Genomic DNA, 20295 nt, shown 5'->3' with positions numbered 1-20295 from the left:
TGCCGTGAAGCCGATGCATTTATACAGCACATTTCACCCAGAGGCACCGAACTGCTTCACAGAGCACTCAAAGGCCCCACAAACAGTGAGAAAACAATCAAAAGGGAGCAAGCGCACAAAATAAAACCAATAAAACAACACAACACTGCACACACAGCAGAAACTGAAACGAAAACAATAAAAACAAATATGTTCGATTTAGAGCAAATGTAACTAAAAGCTTCGCTCGCGTCCTCAGCACATCCTTATTTTCTTCACACGGATCAGTTTGAGGCCCAAAATGAACAAAAACCATAAAAGAAGAAAGACGGTCCATGCCTTAGGTTCTGGTGGACACGACCTTTGACCTTTGAAAGGCTCATTTCAGCCAAATAACCAATAAAAATCAATTAAATGTAGACATGCCTGCTTCTTTACAATGTCTCTGTAATGGCACCAACAAACATACAGTCACATCCCTCCTGCTCTTGTGTGGCTTCTGCCTGGTTCTGATCCCTGATTGGCTGCTGTCTCTGCAGGTCGCCATCGACTTCACAGCATCCAACGGAGACCCTCGCAACAGCTGCTCCCTGCACTACATCCACCCGTACCAGCCCAACGAGTACCTGAAGGCTCTGGTGGCCGTGGGAGAAATCTGCCAGGACTACGACAGGTCGCTGCAACTCAGCAGCCAATCACAAAGCTCCGTTTATTACTGTGCTCATGTACTCACAAGATTAAAGAAACATCACTTATGAGCAGCGATAGCTCAGTAGGTAGAGTGGTCGAATCCACTGAGCGGCTACCCTGAGGTTCCCCTGAGCGAGGTACCGTCCCAGCCCAGTGGCCATATTATGGTATTATTTATAATAAAGTATATATTATTAATATTTATTATTATCCTGCCTGGTTACACTCCCAACGTGGGCGTGGCCTCTTTGACTGACAGGCGGCTGTAGCCGCTAGCTGTCTGCTAGCTTCACCTGAACTGGAGATCTGAGCCTTTTGAATGACATCATCTGACCAATAATATGGCTGCACTAGCACACATCACCGACTAACACGATTACTGTTAACGAGGAATCACACAAAGCTGCTCTTACAGCGCTCTTCTACACGTCAGTCCTCGTGCTGAGCTAACAACGGGTCAAACAGCAGCGGTCTCCAACCTTTTCTGCACCACGGACCGGTTCATGCCCGACAATATTTTCACGGACCGGCCTTTAAGGTGTCGCGGATAAATACAACAAAATAAAACCAGTACTGGTACTGAAAAAAGAAGATTTATTCATAACACACATGAAAAGACTCAGGAAAACCGAGTAAACGATAAAAACGATAACAAAATAACACTGAAAACCGATAAAAACCCTGAAAACTATACATTTCACACCTGAGCCTCAACTCTCGCGGCCCGGTACCAAACGACTCACGGACCGGTACCGAGGTTGGGGACCGCTGCTCTAACTCACAGAATGTATTGAATTAAATTTTAGATGAATCGGACAGATTCCTGACATCACAGTGATGTGATGTCAGCCGATCAGCTGACGAGTATCCAATCAGAAAGCTCCTCCAGTGTCTCGTTTCCTTCCTCACCTTTACTTTTTTCTCTTTTTTCCTTTCAGTGACAAAATGTTCCCGGCGTTCGGCTTCGGCGCTCAGATCCCTCCAGACTACAAGGTAATTTAACAGCCGGCTCGTCGGCTTTCCCAGCATGCACTCTGTCTGCAGAGGCCGAGGCTGACCCTGTGATTACCTTCCCACCCCCCTGCCCTCGTCCCCTCCCCGGGGTGCTGCCGGCTGAATGCTTCCTCTCCTGTGCAGCGGCCTTTGGTTGGCGGTCTGACGCTGCATTCAAATCAGCTTCTAAAGTCCTGATTAGCTGCATTCAGAGTCCGAGTCGGCGCCCTGAAAACGCGGCGCGGCGCGCAGCCGGAACAAGATTAGTCAACAATATTAAATTCAGCTTACACAGCGTTGCATTAATCAACAATAGGAAGACACTTCGTCTGTGAGCAGGAACGTTTGGCACTACAGGAAGAATATTAACTCTGTGAACTCGTCATTCAGCTCGTATCGAACCTGGTGCAGGAACGAGCGCGCTGTGCAGGCCACGCCCACTTCCTCTGAACGCTGTGGTGTAAAAACACCGAGCGCTGGAACTGCAGCTCCTCTGTGGCTTCGGTTTGCTTTACAAAGCAGCGCTCCCTCACCTGTCGGTTAGACTAGAAACTCACCTGTCCTGTGAGTGTGCTGTGAGGCGGGGGGAGGCGGGGGGGGGGCAGGTAACTACTCAGCTTAGATGTCAAGAAGAAGAAGAAGAGCAGGAAGCGATGAAGAGGGATGAAGGTGAGTTTTTTTCTGCAGGTTGTTTTTGTTTTGCAGAGATCAAACAGACTTCCTGTTCCCCCTCCCTCCCCCTCCCTCCCCCTCTCCGCTCCAGGTCTCCCACGACTTCGCGGTGAATTTTAACGAGGAGAACCCGGAGTGTGCAGGTAGGTTCTTTGATTTCCTGTCTTTGAAAATGAAAAACAGAAAAACCACTCAAATATTTGACAGCGAGCTTCAGAAGCTGTTTGAAGTGAGAATGAGTTTGATGGTGACAGCGAATCAGGGAGAGCCGTTCACCGCGCCGCTGATGTTTCCTGTGGGCTCGGTTTGATTTCCTAAACTGGAAGTGTTTTATTTTTTATTTTGCCTTGAAGTGACGAGGTGATCGTAGAAGCCACGCAGGAGAGTCGTGCACACAAAAGGAGGAAAGTATTACATCCAGATTCAGTTTTTGCAAACGTGTCGTCGTCTTCACGGAGGTTCTGATGTCACTGTTAGTACGCCGACCTGCAGTAACCCTCACCTGGGCTGTACGAGGCCTTCTTCACAGACATGCAGGGTTGCTGATCCCTGGCAGTCACCAGGTGGGGAAACTGTTCACCTTCAAAGTAAAAGACTTTACTGCTGCAGCAGACTCTTTTCGGCGTCTTCCATGCAATCGGCAGGTGACCGTGCAGTCTCCTAGCAACCAAAGTAATCAAAAAGTGTTTCTTTGTGACTTCAAGCAACCGGTTATTACCTGGCTAACCGCTGTGAGCGTGCAAAAGCACAAGGTGCAGGCGCTCTGTGTGCGCTGTGGTTGGTCCATCACTGCAGCCTGCGTTTCACTTTTCTGGCACACCTGCCAACCAATCAGACACCTGCATCATTCGAGGTGCAGTTGGGATTTTGGAGCACGTCTTCATCTGAGCTGAAACATTTACGCTGAGAGACACTCGTGGAGGTCAGGGTCAATCAATACGTCGATCGATACGTTAGCACGGTGGCAGATCAGGCGGGAATCTTTGCTTCTGTGTTTGTCAGCATCTCTGCTGCGCAGCTGGAGGAATCATTCTCCAGCATCGGGCGCTGAACAACAGACTGAGCTGAATGAAGATGTGGAAAATACACTTTTTCCTCTTTCCAGCTTCTTTGACTCGATCAATATTTTATTGCAAATCTCTTTTTATTAGCATTTTTTTCTTTTTAACAAACAGAAAGTACTTAAAGAACATCACCTAGTAATCAAAAAAGGAAAAACAAGACAAAAACAAAACAAAAAAACCCCCAAAAATGTATAAAGACAAAAAGAGTTGCAGTGAGTAGGAGATTAGTTCAGAAACCCATTTTCAGTTAGAATTTAATCATAAAATAGAATAAAAATGTAAGATTCCCATGTGGAACCAAACCTTCGTGTTGAAAATTAGTAGAGATTAGAGCGTTTGTCCACAAAAAGGACAGTAATATCGGTTTCCGCCACTGAGCCCCTCGTACAGATTATATGCAGGTCTAAAGATAAAGCACACATACCATAATAATAGTAACAATATAAGTTACATCAATAAAAATCCTCAGGGGAATACATGTTGTTGTTGTTATTGTTATGCCTTTTGGTCAAAAGTGAGTAGTTAGTGCATAGTCTGATTAAGTTACATAAGCAAGGTGATAAATAAGTTCAAAGTTAAGAAATATTATGTGATTCATGCTAAAAACAGTTAAAATGTCTGGGTTCGAAATTTGCTCAGAGTGAGACCTCTTAGTCGCAAGTGATATTTTATTGTATGTGCGGGAATGGGAGCGAGGGAGCGCTCTGATCATTAACCTATCTTTGACATTTTTTCTCCGTTTTTTTTCCCCACAAAAGGACAGTAATATCGGTTTCCACCACTGAGCCCCTCGTACAGATTATATATTATTATTATATTATAATATTTTATTAGTTACAAAGAGTATTTTTATTGTGTTCAGGGGGAGAAGATAGCAGAAGGAAATTTTATTTTAAGCATCAGTTAGCTGTGACTACACAAAGATTAATGAGTCCAACGGTTAGAGGTATACGACTGTGGACTCACTTCATTATAATTTAAAGAGTTGTATAAATTTACATTGTTTTAAAAAGTGTCACATGCTTAAAACGATAACTCAATATGAAGAATGTGAATGAAATTGGAGTTCATTGAAAAAGGCCCATTATAATTTTTTGTTTTATTTATTTTAATTTTATTTTTCTCCTTGTTACTATGTGGAGCGGTTATTCTGATTGTAAATTTGTTGTTTGGTTTGGGTTAGGACCGGAGATAAATGTTAATCTTGGTTTGTTCCCTGATTTTTGGTGCCCACTTGTAATATAAGTTGGATTGTAGATAGGGGGCGGGGTTTAATAAGAATATTTTCCTCTTCCTGCTCCTTTTCACACATGGTTGTAGTGTTTTTGATAGAAAGTGTGGTTGGTTTGTTTGATTTTTTTGTACCAAGTGTGAGATAAATAAATAAATGAATGAATGAATATGCAGGTCTAAAGATAAAGCACACATACCATAATAATAGTAACAATAGAAGTTACATCAATAAAAATCCTCATGTCGTTGTTGTTATGCTTTCCAGATAAGAGACAGTCCTCAGAGTAAAGTCACTTCCTGTGTCAGAAATGATAAACAGTGACCAGTTCTTCCAGTTCTGAGTGAAGAGCTGTCGTTTCAGTCGTAGTGTGTATAATGTGTACTTTTTGAATTACGCTTGTCCAGTGGAGGAAAGTTGGGGCGTCAGGCTTAAGCCACGGCCCTGTAAAGGTTTTTCCTGCTGCCGTAAGAAGAACCTTAGTTAAATATAAGTCCTCTCTTTTAACTCTATCATCAATATTTCCTCAAAATAAAGCCGTACAGTCCTCGGGGACCTCGTAACCAAAGACTTTTTGTAAGGTATCATTAACTGTTGTCCAGAATGGGTTCATTTTAGAGCAAAACCAGCAGATATGGGAGTGGTTAGCTGCCAGTTCACCAGTTTCTCCAACAAGGCTGCTGTGTGCCCACCTGCTTACTGCTAATGTGAGGAGGGATAAAAACCTAATAAGGCATTTCCAATTAAATTTGTAGACGTTTGAAGTGAACCACATAACTGGCACCATGTTTCATCTGTAATTGATGGTTTTAGTTCCTGTTCCCATTTTGTCTTTACATATAAAGAGGTGAATCTTTGGTTCTTCATCAAATTGGAGCATAATTTGGATGCTAGTTTAGTAGTTTTCTGCTGGTAGGCGTCGCACGTCGTTTCTATTAGAGGGTTAATCATCTCAGCCTCAGCTATCTCTTTATTGTAATAATCTCGAAGTTGTAGATATCGAAAAAAATCCTGGTTTTCCAATTCAAACATGTCTTTAAGCTCTTGAAAGCTCCTGTTGGTCCACTCTTTGAAAGCCTCGTCATATTGTCCTGGTTTAAAACTCTTGTCCAAGGCTATCCATCTCAACTTCCTCTGGACATTTTGCAGATGTTTGACAGTAGAGTACCACATCTGTAATGAAAACTGGGATCGAGCTTTGACTTAATAATGTCAGTTAAGGTATTTTCTCCTAACAGTGTGTGGACATTATAGTGCGTGCTATCCTGTGTATGAATTATCTCATCATAGGCATAAAGGGCGTAATTGTGCTGCCTGGAAATATAATTTAAGGTTAAAGCCATACCCTCTTTGTCCTTTGGCATCTGCAGGGTGGAGAAGCGTATTCTTGCCTTTTTGCCTCCCCATTTGAATCTCGACAACATTTCATCCCAGGCTTCGAACTGTTGAGCTGGGATTTCGACCGGCAGTGCCTGGAAAAGCCTTGGCATTATATTCATTTTTATCACATTTATTCTGCTGCTAAAGTCCAACGGGTATGTTGACCACCTCTCCAAGTCTTTTCTAATATCGTCCGTGATCGGAAGATAATTTGAAGTGTTCAATGAACCTGGGCTTCTTGTTATGAAGACACCCAAATATCTGATTTTTTTTTAGTTTTCCAATTGATATTGAAGCCTTCTTTAATTTCTTTGCTCGGTACATATTTGAAGTGAATCATTTGTGTTTTTGCAATGTTTAGTTTATATCCCGAGCACTCATGAAACTCTGCTATTACTTCCACAAGCTTAGGAAGGGAGGTGTTCAAGTCCCTCATATACAATATTACATCGTCTGCAAATAATCCTATTTTATGTTCCCTTTGTCCTATAAAGATCCCGTTTATATCTACCATTTGTCGTATTGCTTGAGCCAGAGGTTCAATATCGTGGGCGATCGTGGCTCAAGAGTTGGGAGTTCGTCTTGTAATCGGAAGGTTGCTGGTTCGAGCCCCGGCTCCAACAGTCTCGGTCGTTGTGTCCTTGGGCAAGACACTTCACCCGTTGCCTACTGGTGGTGGTCAGAGGACCCGGTGGCGCCAGTGTCCGGCAGCCTCGCCTCTGTCAGTGCGCCCCAGGGTGGCTGTGGCTACAACGTAGCTGCCATCACCAGTGTGTGGATGTGTGGATGACTGGATGTGTAAAGCGCTTTGGGGTAATGTAAATTACATTTGTAAAATGTACAGCAGCCTTGGCATTATATTCATTTTTATCACATTTATTCTGCTGCTGAAGTCCAACGGTCTTGTGGTGACAAATGGGTTTCCTGCAGAAAGATTATATCCTTATTTTCTTTTTTAGTTTTTGTTAATACTCTGGCTCTTCTGATTGGATTACCCCGGCCGTTAGCATTAAGAGACTTGATCAATATTTAATGAGTGAAAGAATATTTCCCCGAAGGCTGCGAATACTCAAACAGGCATTTGTGAATTAAACCTCTAAACTAGAACTCAGAGGATTCACAGCTGATCTCTGACCTCATCTAAATGTTGGAAATATTCATTTATGAATTTAAAATCAGGAAAAAATCAAAAGACGTTAGAGACATTTTCTGAGCTCGTTCCTGATTAAAGTGTAAAATATATGATGGTTCAGCAGTGTGCACCTCTTTGTGACTCACCTCGTGTACTAACACTGGCAGTCGGACTCCTCAGTGTCTTTGTATAAATAAATCTCCTCCAAAGCTGCACATGACAGATATTTTCCTTTTACCCAACGCGGCCAACAAAGATGAAAAACATCCTGACTATGATGTCATAGAGTGAATACATCGTTCACTCCAACACACACAAAGAAAGAAAACGTGTTTTGTAAGCAGTCATGGATAATTGTGAAACATCATTAATATAATTCGAACATTTTTGTAAAGGCGGAGCCTCCTGGAGCCTCCAGCAGGGGAAGCTGACAGACGAGCAGCGTTGGCTGTGATGCGTTTGCCGTCGATGCCGTGATGTACCTCGATCTCTACGTAGAGACTGAAACAAAGAGGACTTGGTGTAACTGAGTATCCTGTGTAGGGGGTCTGGACTCTCCCATAGGGACGGGGGAGGAGTTGAGTCACATGGGCGGGGCTCAGAGTGGAGCCGTGGAGGTGAGATACAGGCAACCCGACAGCTTTGGGCCAATCAGGAACCAGTTTTAGCACGAAGATGGCGGACGCGTCAGAGAAGAAACAGAAAAGAAAACTTCCCGACAGCTAAAACATTGACAAGTGTTACATTTTGATGTTCTTCTTAAATGGAAAAGTGAAAATAGTCATTTTATCGGAGCTGTTGCTTTAGGCAGACGTACAGATGTTGACAGCTGGAGTTGCTGCTCTGACCTCACAGCTGTTTCCTCCTGGTTTTGAGGGGAGACGGGCAGACGGTGTTTAGATAAAGGCCTCTCACACTCTGCTAAAGGTCATCGATCAGCTCAGAGACACTTCAACCCCGACGCTCTTAATTAAGTCTGAGTGCGTCTTCCTGATGACCTTCAGACAGTAAATCACAGCGTTGCCTCCGGGCATGCTGGGAAGCCTCTGAAAGGACCCGGAGAGACGGACCGTGAAGCCTCACAGACCTCGTACGTCCAAGAAACAGAAGCAGACACTCATGACATTAAATGTATAAACATAAGTTATGTACCGGTTCCTCTCTCTGCAGCGCCCCCCAGTGTATGAAATTAGGCCAAGTTAACACATGTAGACTTTCTATTTAATTAGAAAAGTGTCGCTTTTGTTGTTTTGTTTGAATAAAATCACTGACAGGTTTAAGTATACAGCTCGTCTCACAGACGTGATGGATTTCTATCACCGAGACGACCTGAGACCGTCAGACTGTGATGAATAGAGACTGAAGTGCAATCACTTACAGCAGATGAAAGCGAGGGATGAAAGGCGCTCGGACCAAAGCGTGGCGTGTAACGAACGAGCTTCAGGCACGACAGCGACGCTTCGTCAGGGACACGTCACCAAAAACGAGGCTGGCAGAGCAAGTCCAGAGCAGCAGCGACACGAACGCAGAGAGAGGCGGAGCAAGAAACAAACTACAAACATAAATCATCAGTAAATTTAATAATAATGATAAAAGACATTAAATCATGAAACACATAAAAGCACAAATGTAAAGATACAGAAGTGACTCTTTATACAAAGGTTATAAAAGACAAAACTGCCCAAAAATTAATATTTAAAACTCAAGTAAAGTAGAATTAATTTTTGAAGCTCTAAAATAACTTCACATGTGATCAAGTGACCACGGTGCAGCTAACGCTAGCTAGCATGGTTAACGGCGATCCAGTGTACAGGTGCATCACACGGGCGCAGAAACCTGAAGCTCTTCATGGACCGAGCGGCTTCCTGCCTGAACAAAATTACTGGCTGTGGATGTGATTAGCGAGCTGCTACTCGTGGGAAAACCACTAAAGCTACAGGGAACACCGTCCACTGTCGGCTTTATCAGGAAAAGAGCAATCATGCTCCCAACGTGTTATATTATCACGCACGAATCATCCACAGTTAAAAGCTCTGAATCCCCCAAAACTGGACAAACAAACAGACTTTTTCACCTGTTAATAGAACAAACAGCAGCTTGTTCTGATCCAAAGCTGATGATCTCTGCTTTATAAGAAGTTTGATTAAAATCCTGAATGAAGAGGTGTGCACAGCTGTGGATCTACAGGTAGAAATGCTCGTACTATGACAGAGAATCATCAGGTAGAGACAAGATTTACTGTCAAGAACAACTGGTAACTAGGGATGGGTATCGTTTAGGTTTTATCCGATACCAGTACCACACCGGTACTCGAACCGGTGCTTAAACAATGGAAAAAACACAAACTTTGTCCAAAAACCTCTCATGTTTAACTGTTTTCCACTTTTTCTTTGGTCATTTTAGCCTTTTTGTCCAGGGTGAAGGGAGTATCTGCCATCAAACAAGAAGACAGCCGCATGTAGCTATGATGGTGTTTGCTGTTCACCTTACATGCATTAATGTAATAACGTGGTTAGCCTACTCAACGTAAATTACACACGAACAACATTAAGCTACTCACGCAGAGAAGAACGGCTGCTGCTGCATCATCATCCTCATCATTTCTGCTACACTGGCAGGGCTAGGGGCCAGGACTCTCCTCTTCGGGTTTTTGGGGGATGTTGCTAACTCCGGGTCGATAACAGGCACCACACCCGCAGTAGATGTGCTCGATGTGAGGTCTCGCAGCAAGCTATCAAATACGGCGCATTTCTCGGCTTTTAAAAAAACGCTATGCGTCGCCAGGTGTTTCATCAGATTTGAGGTGTTACCTCCTTTGACAGCATCACAGTATCAGCTTAAAGCACTTGTTGCAGCTGCTGAGTTTGCATCTTTTGCTGTGAAGTACAGCCAGACTTTGACCGCTTTGCCTTGGGCATTTTTAATCTGTAGCTCTGCTCTAAAAGAACGTACGTACCTGGACCCGCCTACTATCCTCGGAAATGGAAAATGATTGGCTAGAATCTAAAGTGTATCACAGCTCAGGGGAAAAAAAAGCACCAAAATGTGCGCTGCTTTTCGGTCTGGTTACTACCGTTTATGTCAGAACCGGTGCCATCATGGCACCGGATACCGGTACCCATCCCTACTGGTAACCAAACCCAAGACAGCTCTGGCTTTGGTTCTAGGTTTTAGGAACCAGACTGTCTCTGATTGTTTTTGTGTCCTGTCAGGCATCCAGGGGGTGGTAGAGGCGTATCAGGCCTGCCTACCAAAGCTGCAGCTCTACGGCCCCACCAACATCGCCCCCATCATCCAGAAAGTCGCCAAGTCTGCCTCGCAGGAGGTGCACACCAAAGAGGCCATGGTGAGACGCGATCTAGTTTCATGTTCCAATAAAGTTTTCAGACAGGAAACCTTTTTCATACCTGTTCTCTTTCTCGTGAACTCTGCCCAGTAATCCAAAGTGTCTCAGGAATATGCACGACGTCTCTTTGTGTACCACGGGAATATCATCCCGAGAGCACGCAGCGCTGCCTCAGAAAGGAAGTCACTGTGCACACAGTAATCATGTCCTGTGGGAGATGTGTTTGTTTTACTGATCTTTGGTTAGGTTTAGAAAAAGATCGTAGTTTAGATTTAAATATCAGCCATGCTGCTGGAAAAATGGTGCAAAAGAGTTGCTGCTGCATGGAAACACAAGGCAAACGGGTCAGGACCACTGCTGTCACCACCACAAACCGTGGCTGATGACTTTTGACAAAACGATTGTATTTAAAGGCCGAGGAGAGAGCGTCCTTAACTGCAACCAGAAACTACACTTCAAAGCTTCACCCTGAGCTACCCATCAAAACACCGAGCTCAGGGAAAGGCTGCCAGCCAACAGGGCAGATTTGAGCAGGCTGGCAATTCAACACTTTCAGTTGTTGTTTGATCTTCAAATAAAAACCTAATAATAATAAAATGAACCCGACTTTTATGACAAACACTCCTCACAAAGGACAGTTTAAAGATCGTGCAATTAGAAACAGGAAGAAAAGGCTTTGAGACGCCGGCTCGGTCGCTAACAAGGCTGCTGTAATGACTCCGCTGGGATTTCTTCACCGGTTTCTCTTCATCCACTTTCAGCCCCACTACAGAAATGTAGACGAACCACACACACACACATATATATAATTTGAAATGCTGCCACTGCTTCTTTTGAAACCTGCTGGACTGCAGGAGCTGGTCTGACTGTCTCTTCATGTTCAATCCTCCAGCAATACTTCATCCTGCTGATCTTGACAGACGGCGTCATCACCGACATGGCCGACACGAGGGAGGCCATCGTTCAGGCTTCCCACCTCCCCATGTCCATCATCATCGTTGGGGTCGGGAACGCCGACTTCAGCGACATGCAGATGCTGGACGGCGACGACGGGATCCTGCGCTCACCCAAAGGAGAGCCCGTCCTCCGGGACATCGTTCAGTTCGTCCCCTTCCGCAACTTCAAACACGTGAGTCCATCGTGCTCGAAAACTGTACCGTGTCAGAGCAACGTCACGCTCACACGGCGAACGTGCTCGTTAAACTAACAGATAATAATGGTTATGGTGAACACGTGTAACTCCTCTGTGACCGGTTGGTTTTTAGAGTCATGTGGAAACTCCAGAGGAATCAGGCTAACTGCTCCTCAGCAGCTGTGAGCGCCTGTATAAATGTAGACGTTTGGGCACTTTGCAAGTCTGAAGGATTCAGCTGTGTTAGCGCAATGCTCAGACTCAGGTCACCTGTTAAAGGTCAAAGTTCATGACAGAACAATTAGAAGACGAATGAACAAGTGTGGCTTGTTTGGAAGAGAAAACATCTCTCCAAAAGGAACACGGCAGCAGGGATCAGGTTTGCAAAGCCTCTGGAGACTTTGTTCATCACGTGCAGCATGTGTGGGTAAAATCAAACACGTCATATCAGGACCTGTTGGCACGGTGATGGAGCAATGAGGGTTTCATCCCCTTGCAGTCACTGAGTCTCCATGAACTGTCCCACCGCCAAAGCTCAGCCCAAACTGGGTCATGAACAGGACAAAGACCCCGAGCACGAAACGAACGAAGGCTCTGTAACGGTCCAGAGTCCAGAGCTCAGAGAGCTGTGCATGAATAATGCTGCAGACCTGAAGCGCCGCTGTGAAGAAGAGTGGGTCAAGATGAAGACCTGAACAATGACTCGTCGCCGTCGCTCTATAATAAAAATTAAATTGCATATATTTTTACCCATAAGATATTATTTATGTTTTTCTCACATCTTCACTGATGTTTACAAACCTTTAACCTCACTTTTTCTGTGTTTGTTATTATGAAGCATGTTTGTGTAAATTATTAGAAACACTTTCTCTGTTGTTCAGCAGTTACAGACCTCTAATTAGAGCACCAGATGGTGTGTTCATTTGAAAACTCTCTTGTTGATGGGAGATGCAGTGTTTAAATATAATTGCATGTGACCCTAAAATGACAGCGGACGACAGGGAAGTGATGGAAAGCAATAAACCGAGAGGAGGAAGTGATTTAAATTCATGATCGGAGCATATTGGAAGTGGAGGAGGACGAGAGGAGAGGCTGTGAAGTTGTTGAAAAAATCAGTTTTCAGCCTATAAGAAGGGAAATGGGGACAATCTGCCGGACAATCTCAAATGGAAAATTCTTTATTTCACTCGAATGAATTTTCAGTCTGAGTGAAGTGACAGTACAGTACGAGAGATTCACAGTTCGGACTCGTTGGGAAGATTCATTCTCCTGCATTTAATCTGTGATGAATGAGAGTTTCTGTCTTTGGACCCCAAGAGAAGCAATTTTTATTTGACAGCAGCAGAACGAGGCAGAGACGAGAGGCAGAGACGAGAGGCTGCGACTGACGCTGCTTCAAACAATTACCGCTGTCTGGGATTTTTCCCAAGGGGAAGACGCTGAAATGAAATTTAAAGACCGTGCCTTAAGTTGTTCTACCTTCCACAAAACAGAACATCAGATTAAATTCCATCTGCAGCCCATAAACATGCTCGGATTTGAGGGTCTGGTTTATTTATGCTGCTGCTTTTACACCACTCTTGCACTGAGGAAAACTCTGAGAACACGGCACGACCAAAGTTACTGCAACTGTGTGCAACAGAGCGATAAGACAGAGTCAGACAGATTCAGAAAGTGGCTGCAAGGAAAACCCTCAGCAACTTGCTTTTATACAGGAGTGCAACCAGTCTGCAACCAGTCAGGAACTAGTCAGCAACCAGTCTGCAACCAGTCGGCAACCAGTCAGCAACTAGTCAGCAACCAGTCTGCAACCAGTTAGCAACTAGTCAGCAACTAGTCAGCAACCAGTCTGCAACCAGTCAGCAACTAGTCAGCAACCAGTCTGCAACCAGTCAGCAACCAGTCTGCAACCAGTCAGCAACTAGTCAGCAACTAGTCAGCAACCAGTCTGCAACCAGTCTGCAACCAGTCAGCAACCAAATGAGTGAGTCTCCTCTTGCAAAGAGATTCATCATCATAGACTGACTCAGATTAATTGCAATCTTTTATAAACTAGACTTCAGTTATTGGCAAGTCTTTGTGAATCTGTCTGAGAGGCAGTCTGACAGTTGGGAGACAGGAAGCCATCATCACTTACCCGTGCAATCACAAGTGGTCGCTCTAGGCAGCCGGTAGGTTCCTGCAGCTGCTTACAGCCACCGAATGTGAAGCAAATTTAGTACAATCACTGAACCGTTACCAGTTTTTCCTTCGAGGTCGCTGCTTATGTTTTTATTCCATTAATCCGAGTGTGTTACTAATAATTTTACATTTTCCAAAAGATGTGTGCAAAATATTGAACTTTTGTTTTAGAGAAAAAGCAAAATCAGCTCCGTGCACGATGGATCACAGTAAAACACCTGCTTTATCAGCGACGGAGAATGGCAGCTATTCTGTTGTTGGGGTTTGCAGGTGTCGAGCTGCAGTTTTATGAACATTTAAAGATCAACTCTTCCCTCTGCACTCTGTGTTTTAACTGACGGCTCTGCTCTCTCCTCCTCAGGCGTCTCCAGCCGCTCTGGCTAAGAGCGTGCTGGCAGAAGTGCCCAACCAGGTGGTTGACTACTACAACAGCAAGGGCATCAAGCCCAAAGTGCCCAGCCAGTACCAGTCTTCCAGGCCGTTTGGTCCATGAGCCTACTGCCACAGCTGCCGCTGGACAGCACAACCTGAGAAAAATGTTTACTGTCTTTTGTTCTTTGTTAATGCGGATGATGAAGGTGCTACCTGCAGTGTCCTATCATTACAACGTGGCTTACTTTAGACCCGAGCAGACGATGTCAGTCAGACTTAGTGCTGGGTCTAAGTTTCACCGATCTGAACCAGGTCAGGTCTCGTTTTTACCGATACATTCATCTACCTGAGGGTGCATGCTATCATCCGTCATCACGATCACTGCCTGAGGGGAAAAGGAGCAGAAGTTAAAGGAGAAGTGGAGCTGTTTACAAGTTAATAGAAAACCTGCTGATGCATCAGCTGCTTGTTCCACTTTTATGAAAATCGTGGCCAAAGTCTTTATTTAGACCTGCTTTTATTTTGGGTGCAATAAGAAGAAACGCGGCTTCCAGTCTGATGCAGAGCTACTAATTATTTAGCTGCGTTGGCCGTGGAGCAGTCTTCTTATTATATTGCTGCTCTTTGATGTTAATCGGTCGGTATATCCAACCGCACACCATCCTGCTGCTGCTGCTGGTTGTCTTCTTTCTCTGTTGGCGTCTGTTCAGGTCACTGCTTTGTGCAAACCTCCGTCTGTTGGGGTCAGGATCGACCTGCTAGTTAAACATAATGGAAACCTGTTTTGTAGCTGGGAAAACCTCGACGTTAGTTTGGTTCAAAACACAAACAAGAGAGACGCCGTTTGGATCACATGAGTTTTAGTTAGCATCGTGTCATTGGATGATCTTGTCATGAGAAACTTTCTGCTATAAATACTTGTTACCACAGCCTGTCCTTAAAGACTAAACCTGATCTGTTCACATCAGCATTTTTGCTCAAGGCTACAAAGAAAACTCACGGCGAGCTTTTGTGGAGTGTGAGGTGGAATCAAAAGAATCAAACAGGCTCGTTTCATTGGCCAATCTGTTCTTCAGGGTCATCTGTGTCGCTCTCTGGACGTCCTGTTCAAACAGCAGTCACATTCACAGCTGTGATTTCACCCGGGACCTGAAATGATTCGAACACCTTTTTGGCTCAGTAGACCCAGCACACGCCACAGACACGACTGAAAGTGATTGGAACATAACGTCCAGGGAGCGCTTTGAACAGCTGATTGGCCAGATTTCACCGTATTTTTTTTATTCGATGGAGTGAAAAACCTTTTTGATTGGAGGCCGTCACAGCCAATGAATATAGAGAATAGCATGACCTGTCTATGTTGTGCAAACTGCTAGTATTAAACAACTTGGTGTCTGTTTAGTGAAAATGTTTTGGTCCTGTCACTGCAACGCTGAGATTTCCTGTGAGGTGACCAGGATGTGACCCGTGGAGCTGAGCGCTCTGACATCATCACAGTCAGAGGGAAATTATGGATACTTTAAGTAGGGATGCAACGATACCAATTTTTTCAAACCGATACGATACCGATACTTGGATCTGAGTACTTGCCGATACAGAGTACAAAAACCGATACTTCTACCACACACACACACACACACACACACACACACAAATGCAATGAATTGGAAGACAGGTTTTATTTTATTCTCTGCTGATAATAAATAAAATCTTAATAAAAATGACCACAAAAAAATTTCAAGTGAAAAATAAGCACTTCTCTTAAAAGAGTCTCCACATTGTAATTTAACAAAATATCACTGAACTATTGGCACTGTCTCGAGCTTTCAGAATAATAAATAAACACTTCTGTTTGGAATCAAATAAATACAAATTAGGTTTGAGAATAAAATAAACTTTTAAATTGTTGCAGAGTGTCCATATTATAAACAAACAAACAAAATAAAAGTATTTGGCATTGACGAACGAACTCCTCATCAGTCTGCGCCGTTAAAGCAAGGACTGACATCACGCACACACTGCTTGTCTTTACCTCTTCAGAAAGTTTTGGCACCATTATCTCCCTGATGTGTGGGCGGCTGGGAATTTCATATCGCAGCTCGAGTATGCTGAGAAGACGGTGCAATCCTATGTTTTCCACGACTGGCATTGGCTGGTCATCCAGAGCGATAAAATGAGTCGAGCCTCTGTTATTTTAACTGCCCGTGGATTTTCTCTTGACATTTTCATCGCTTTTCCAAAACCTGAGTTAAAGTTGGCTGTTCCACACTGCTGACATTTTGTTTAGCCTAGCTACAGCAGCCTCCAGTTTCTCTTTTTTATCTGGAGCCGCCAGTCTCACTCGCCTAACCCTGTGCCTGTTTAGCGCGGGATGTCCCCCTAGTGGCCAATCTAAAAAACTACAACAGAAATGACAAGCCACCCTCTGATTAATGAAATAAGTTGGTATCGGTTCATGGTATCGGTTAACTTTTACGAGTCTGAGTACACACATATTTTACAGTATCGGCCCCGATACCCGATACCAGTATTGGTATCGGTGCATCTCTAACTTTAAGTCCAGCATGGCATTAAAAAGGAACTGCTCGACAAACTAAACTTTAATTTAGCACGTTTTGTCAGTGTATCCATTGATTTATCTTTTTTTGGCGTATAGCATTGCAAAAAGACGATGACAAAAACGTGTAACGAAGCCTGGATCTCATCGTTTAGCTTTATCTGATCATAAAAAACGATGTCACCCTAAATTCTCTTCACAAAGTAAAGTCAGCTTTCCTCAAACTGGGGCGTTTTGTGGGTGGAAACAACATTCTGAAACTTCATGTAGACCTGCAGCAGAAATAAAAGGGAAAATGGTTGAGAACTGGGTTATTCCCAAAAGGGAAGAACAGCATGAAGGTCAGGAAGGAATTCATCGCATCCCAACGTACACACCGGAAACTGCAAACGTAGCACCTTCAGCATCCGCTGTGCATGCAGGGTCGGCAGGCTGAGCAGACTGTAGCGTTCAGGAGTATTTAAGGTGGAAAAGCACACAAACGAGCAACTCTGACCAATTAAACGCTGCTTCCCTGCAGACAGCATGACGGGCGGGGAACCAGTCGATGAAGGAATGTATGACCCCACCCCCACCTCATTCGTTTTTATAAGAGTTTATTGAGATTTTGCTAAATTTCGTAAGGTTCGTATGTAGTAAAGCATTTTGGATCTCTGCCAGAGTGCGCTGCCTTCACAGACGTCTGCATCCTCCACCGTTTTTATCTCCGGGTCAGGCAGATGCATGAACTGTTGTTTTGCATGCAAATCTCCATGCAGGACTGTGCGGTCCGTGTGGTTTCTGTTTCCTGGTAGTGAATAATATGAGTAATAATTCTGTTTACAATGTGCCCAGTGATGGGGCTGTTCTACTCTCAAGCATGTTCACATGTAAACGACAATGTGTGAGTAGATTGAAAAGCACAAATGGAGCATCTTTGGAGACGTTTCTAGATTCTGGTGATAGATTTTGGTCACGTTGTGTCACAACACCTGTCCGTTTGTCTTCGTGTTTAAAGAAATGAAGACAAAAGCTTGTTTTCTTTTAGGTTTATTGCAAATTACTGAAGCATCCGAACGTTTGTAGGACACGGTCACAGATACACGTCTTGGTGTTGGTTCGTGAAATCCTTCAGAGGGATCAGAAGTGTCCGAACAGCCGTGTGTGATAACTTAAACCTACGTTTTTACACACATGTTCATTCAGCAGGTTTCCACAGATCTCTGCATGCAGCTCATGAACAACATGGTAATAACTGAGTTATTTAATAATATAATACCACGGACTAACCAAGCAGAGCGGGTAGTTGCATAGTAATAACAGGAAAATCCATTTAAAAGTACCAATGAGGCCAAAATCAGCTACTGTGTATCGTTTAGTTTCTGACAGTGATGTGCTAACCTGCTGATAATGATGATGAACGTTAACGTTTTTACTTTTTTGGCTAATTTTAACTGAAAAGCTTTAAATCTAATATTAGAAAATGATGAAATTATTTATTTTTGAACATTTTACTGTGACTGAAAGCACACGTGTTGCTTTCTGTGTAAGAATCAAGCTACACCTCTCTAATTGAATTTTAATGTAATGATATTTACACAATCAAAGTGTTTTTATTAGTAAGTGTGCATCATGTTGTACACGAGCTGGAACATGAAGCAGTGACAGCTCAGCTTGCGTGTGCTTTACATGTTTGCTTCTCATGAGGTTGAACTTGAGCTGCTGCACAGGCACTGCTTCATTTAGCGAAGATTTTTTAAGACGCTTTGATTTCTGCTGTCGATCAAAGAGCAGGTGGGGGACAGGTGTTGAGTCACATGACTTAGTGTTGTGTTAACATGCAGTATTGTGTGCAAAACAATGAAAAACTGACTTATAATAAAGTTTTATCAGTAAGCTTCGAGTCTCAGTATTTTCAGTGAATCTGTTTAATGTGTTCAATGCAACTTTTTTAATGTATTTAAAATATTTTATTCATTCAACCAATTTATTTATATATTTATATAGCACCAAATCACAACAACAGTTACCACAAGGTGCTTTATATTGTCAGGTAAAAGCTCCACCATAATACAGAGAAACCCAACAATCATATGACCCCCCATGAGCAGCACTTTGGCGACAGTGGGAAGGAAAAACTCCCTTTTAACAGGAAGAAACCTCCAGCAGAACCAGGCTCAGGGAGGGGCGGGGCCATCTGCTGTGACTTTATTTCAAACATAAGTGACACGTGTTAATACCCACTGAAGACATCAAATTCACATGGAATATATAAAAAAACATTTCCTGTTCAAAGAGGAGTCGGAGGAAGCAGCTGCTTATCAACTCCTACCCCCGTCTAGCTCGTCTGTTATCTTTATTCTGATTATAGAATGTAAGATATGCTGTGAAGACTCATGTTATACTAATACATAGATCTTTATAGATCAATCTATAAGTATTTACCTGCAGCAATCCAAGATTATCATATCATTATAATTTAATCCTCTGCCTCATCGATATGGTGCTTTACAAGTGTTTTATATAATGGTAAATGGCCTGTATTTATATAGCGCTTTTCTAGTCCCTAAGGACCCCAAAACACTTTACATATCCATCCACACACAGGTGATGCAGCTACATTGTAGCCACAGCCACCCTGGGGCGCACTGACAGAGGCGAGGCTGCCGGACACTGGCGCCACCGGGCCCTCTGACCACCACCAGTAGGCAACGGGTGAAGTGTCTTGCCCAAGGACACAACGACCGAGACTGTCCAAGCCGGGGCTCGAACCGGCAACCTTCCGATTACAAGACGAACTCCCAACTCTTGAACCATGATCCCCCTCATTTCTATCGAACTGGTTTACATTTGTATATTTTTTTACTAGGGGTGCAACGATACACAAAATTCACGGTTCGGTTCGGTTCGATGCTTTGGTGTCACGGTTCGATATTTCTTTGATACAAAAAAAAATGTTCATGCCTTTTTAATTTGTCATTTATTAAATTTTCACGGCACATTCTGCACCACATCTCTGTGCGTTCATCATTTGTTTGAAGCCAGCTCACCTCCTGCAACCACTTTTCCGAGAATATGCGCTTCTTTTGTGGTTCAGACTCCTTCTGACATTTCTTTGGAGGTGGAGGAACATCACAGTAATTGTTTAAAGGAGCTTCTTCGACATCTTTAAGAGTTCTAAACAAATGTCTGTCCTCCTCCAGAAAATCTTATGTACGCAAACAGGCGTTGCAACTTCTTATCTTGTGCGCGTTTTTTATTTTGACAGCGAATGCGCACCTGCAGACCACTTATGTGCAGCCCTGGTTATTTAGCTCGTCATATTGCAGCCACAGAAATTCTTTTGTCCATGAAACCATAAAGCTGCACTTTCTTTTTGCCTTATAGTCTGATTTGTCATAACTTTTCCGTTTTGTCACTTCTTCACCCTGACCTGTCCTATTTGGCTCAGCAGAACTAAAATATATATCCTGCTGCTTTTACACAGACACTCACATAACGCTCAGCGATTCTCTGCGATCAACCTCTCACATGTTTAAGCTGCAGGAGATTTCACTTGTCATGTTTGCATAGTAAGCTAACATTGA

At 43.6% G+C, this 20295-nt stretch overlaps 1 protein-coding gene across 3 annotated transcripts in view; it reads left to right on the top strand.

The window, feature by feature from the left end:
- The window catches only part of cpne4a (copine IVa), a 95175-nt gene extending 76571 nt beyond the window's left edge, over positions 1–18604 (top strand). For all 3 annotated transcript variants that reach the window (XM_085177032.1, XM_085177031.1, XM_085177034.1), the window contains 6 exons: positions 519–652; positions 1608–1662; positions 2426–2477; positions 10354–10487; positions 11380–11616; positions 14162–18604. In XM_085177032.1, the coding sequence (XP_085033158.1) occupies positions 519–652; positions 1608–1662; positions 2426–2477; positions 10354–10487; positions 11380–11616; positions 14162–14293 (744 nt within the window). In that variant the 3' untranslated portion in view covers positions 14294–18604. The remainder of the gene's footprint in view (positions 1–518; positions 653–1607; positions 1663–2425; positions 2478–10353; positions 10488–11379; positions 11617–14161) is intronic.
- Positions 18605–20295: the final 1691 nt, after the last annotated feature.

This window comes from Neolamprologus multifasciatus, chromosome 11, assembly GCF_963576455.1.
Source record: "Neolamprologus multifasciatus chromosome 11, fNeoMul1.2, whole genome shotgun sequence".
Lineage (NCBI taxonomy): Eukaryota > Metazoa > Chordata > Actinopteri > Cichliformes > Cichlidae > Neolamprologus > Neolamprologus multifasciatus.
This window is presented reverse-complemented; position numbering and strand designations above follow the sequence as displayed.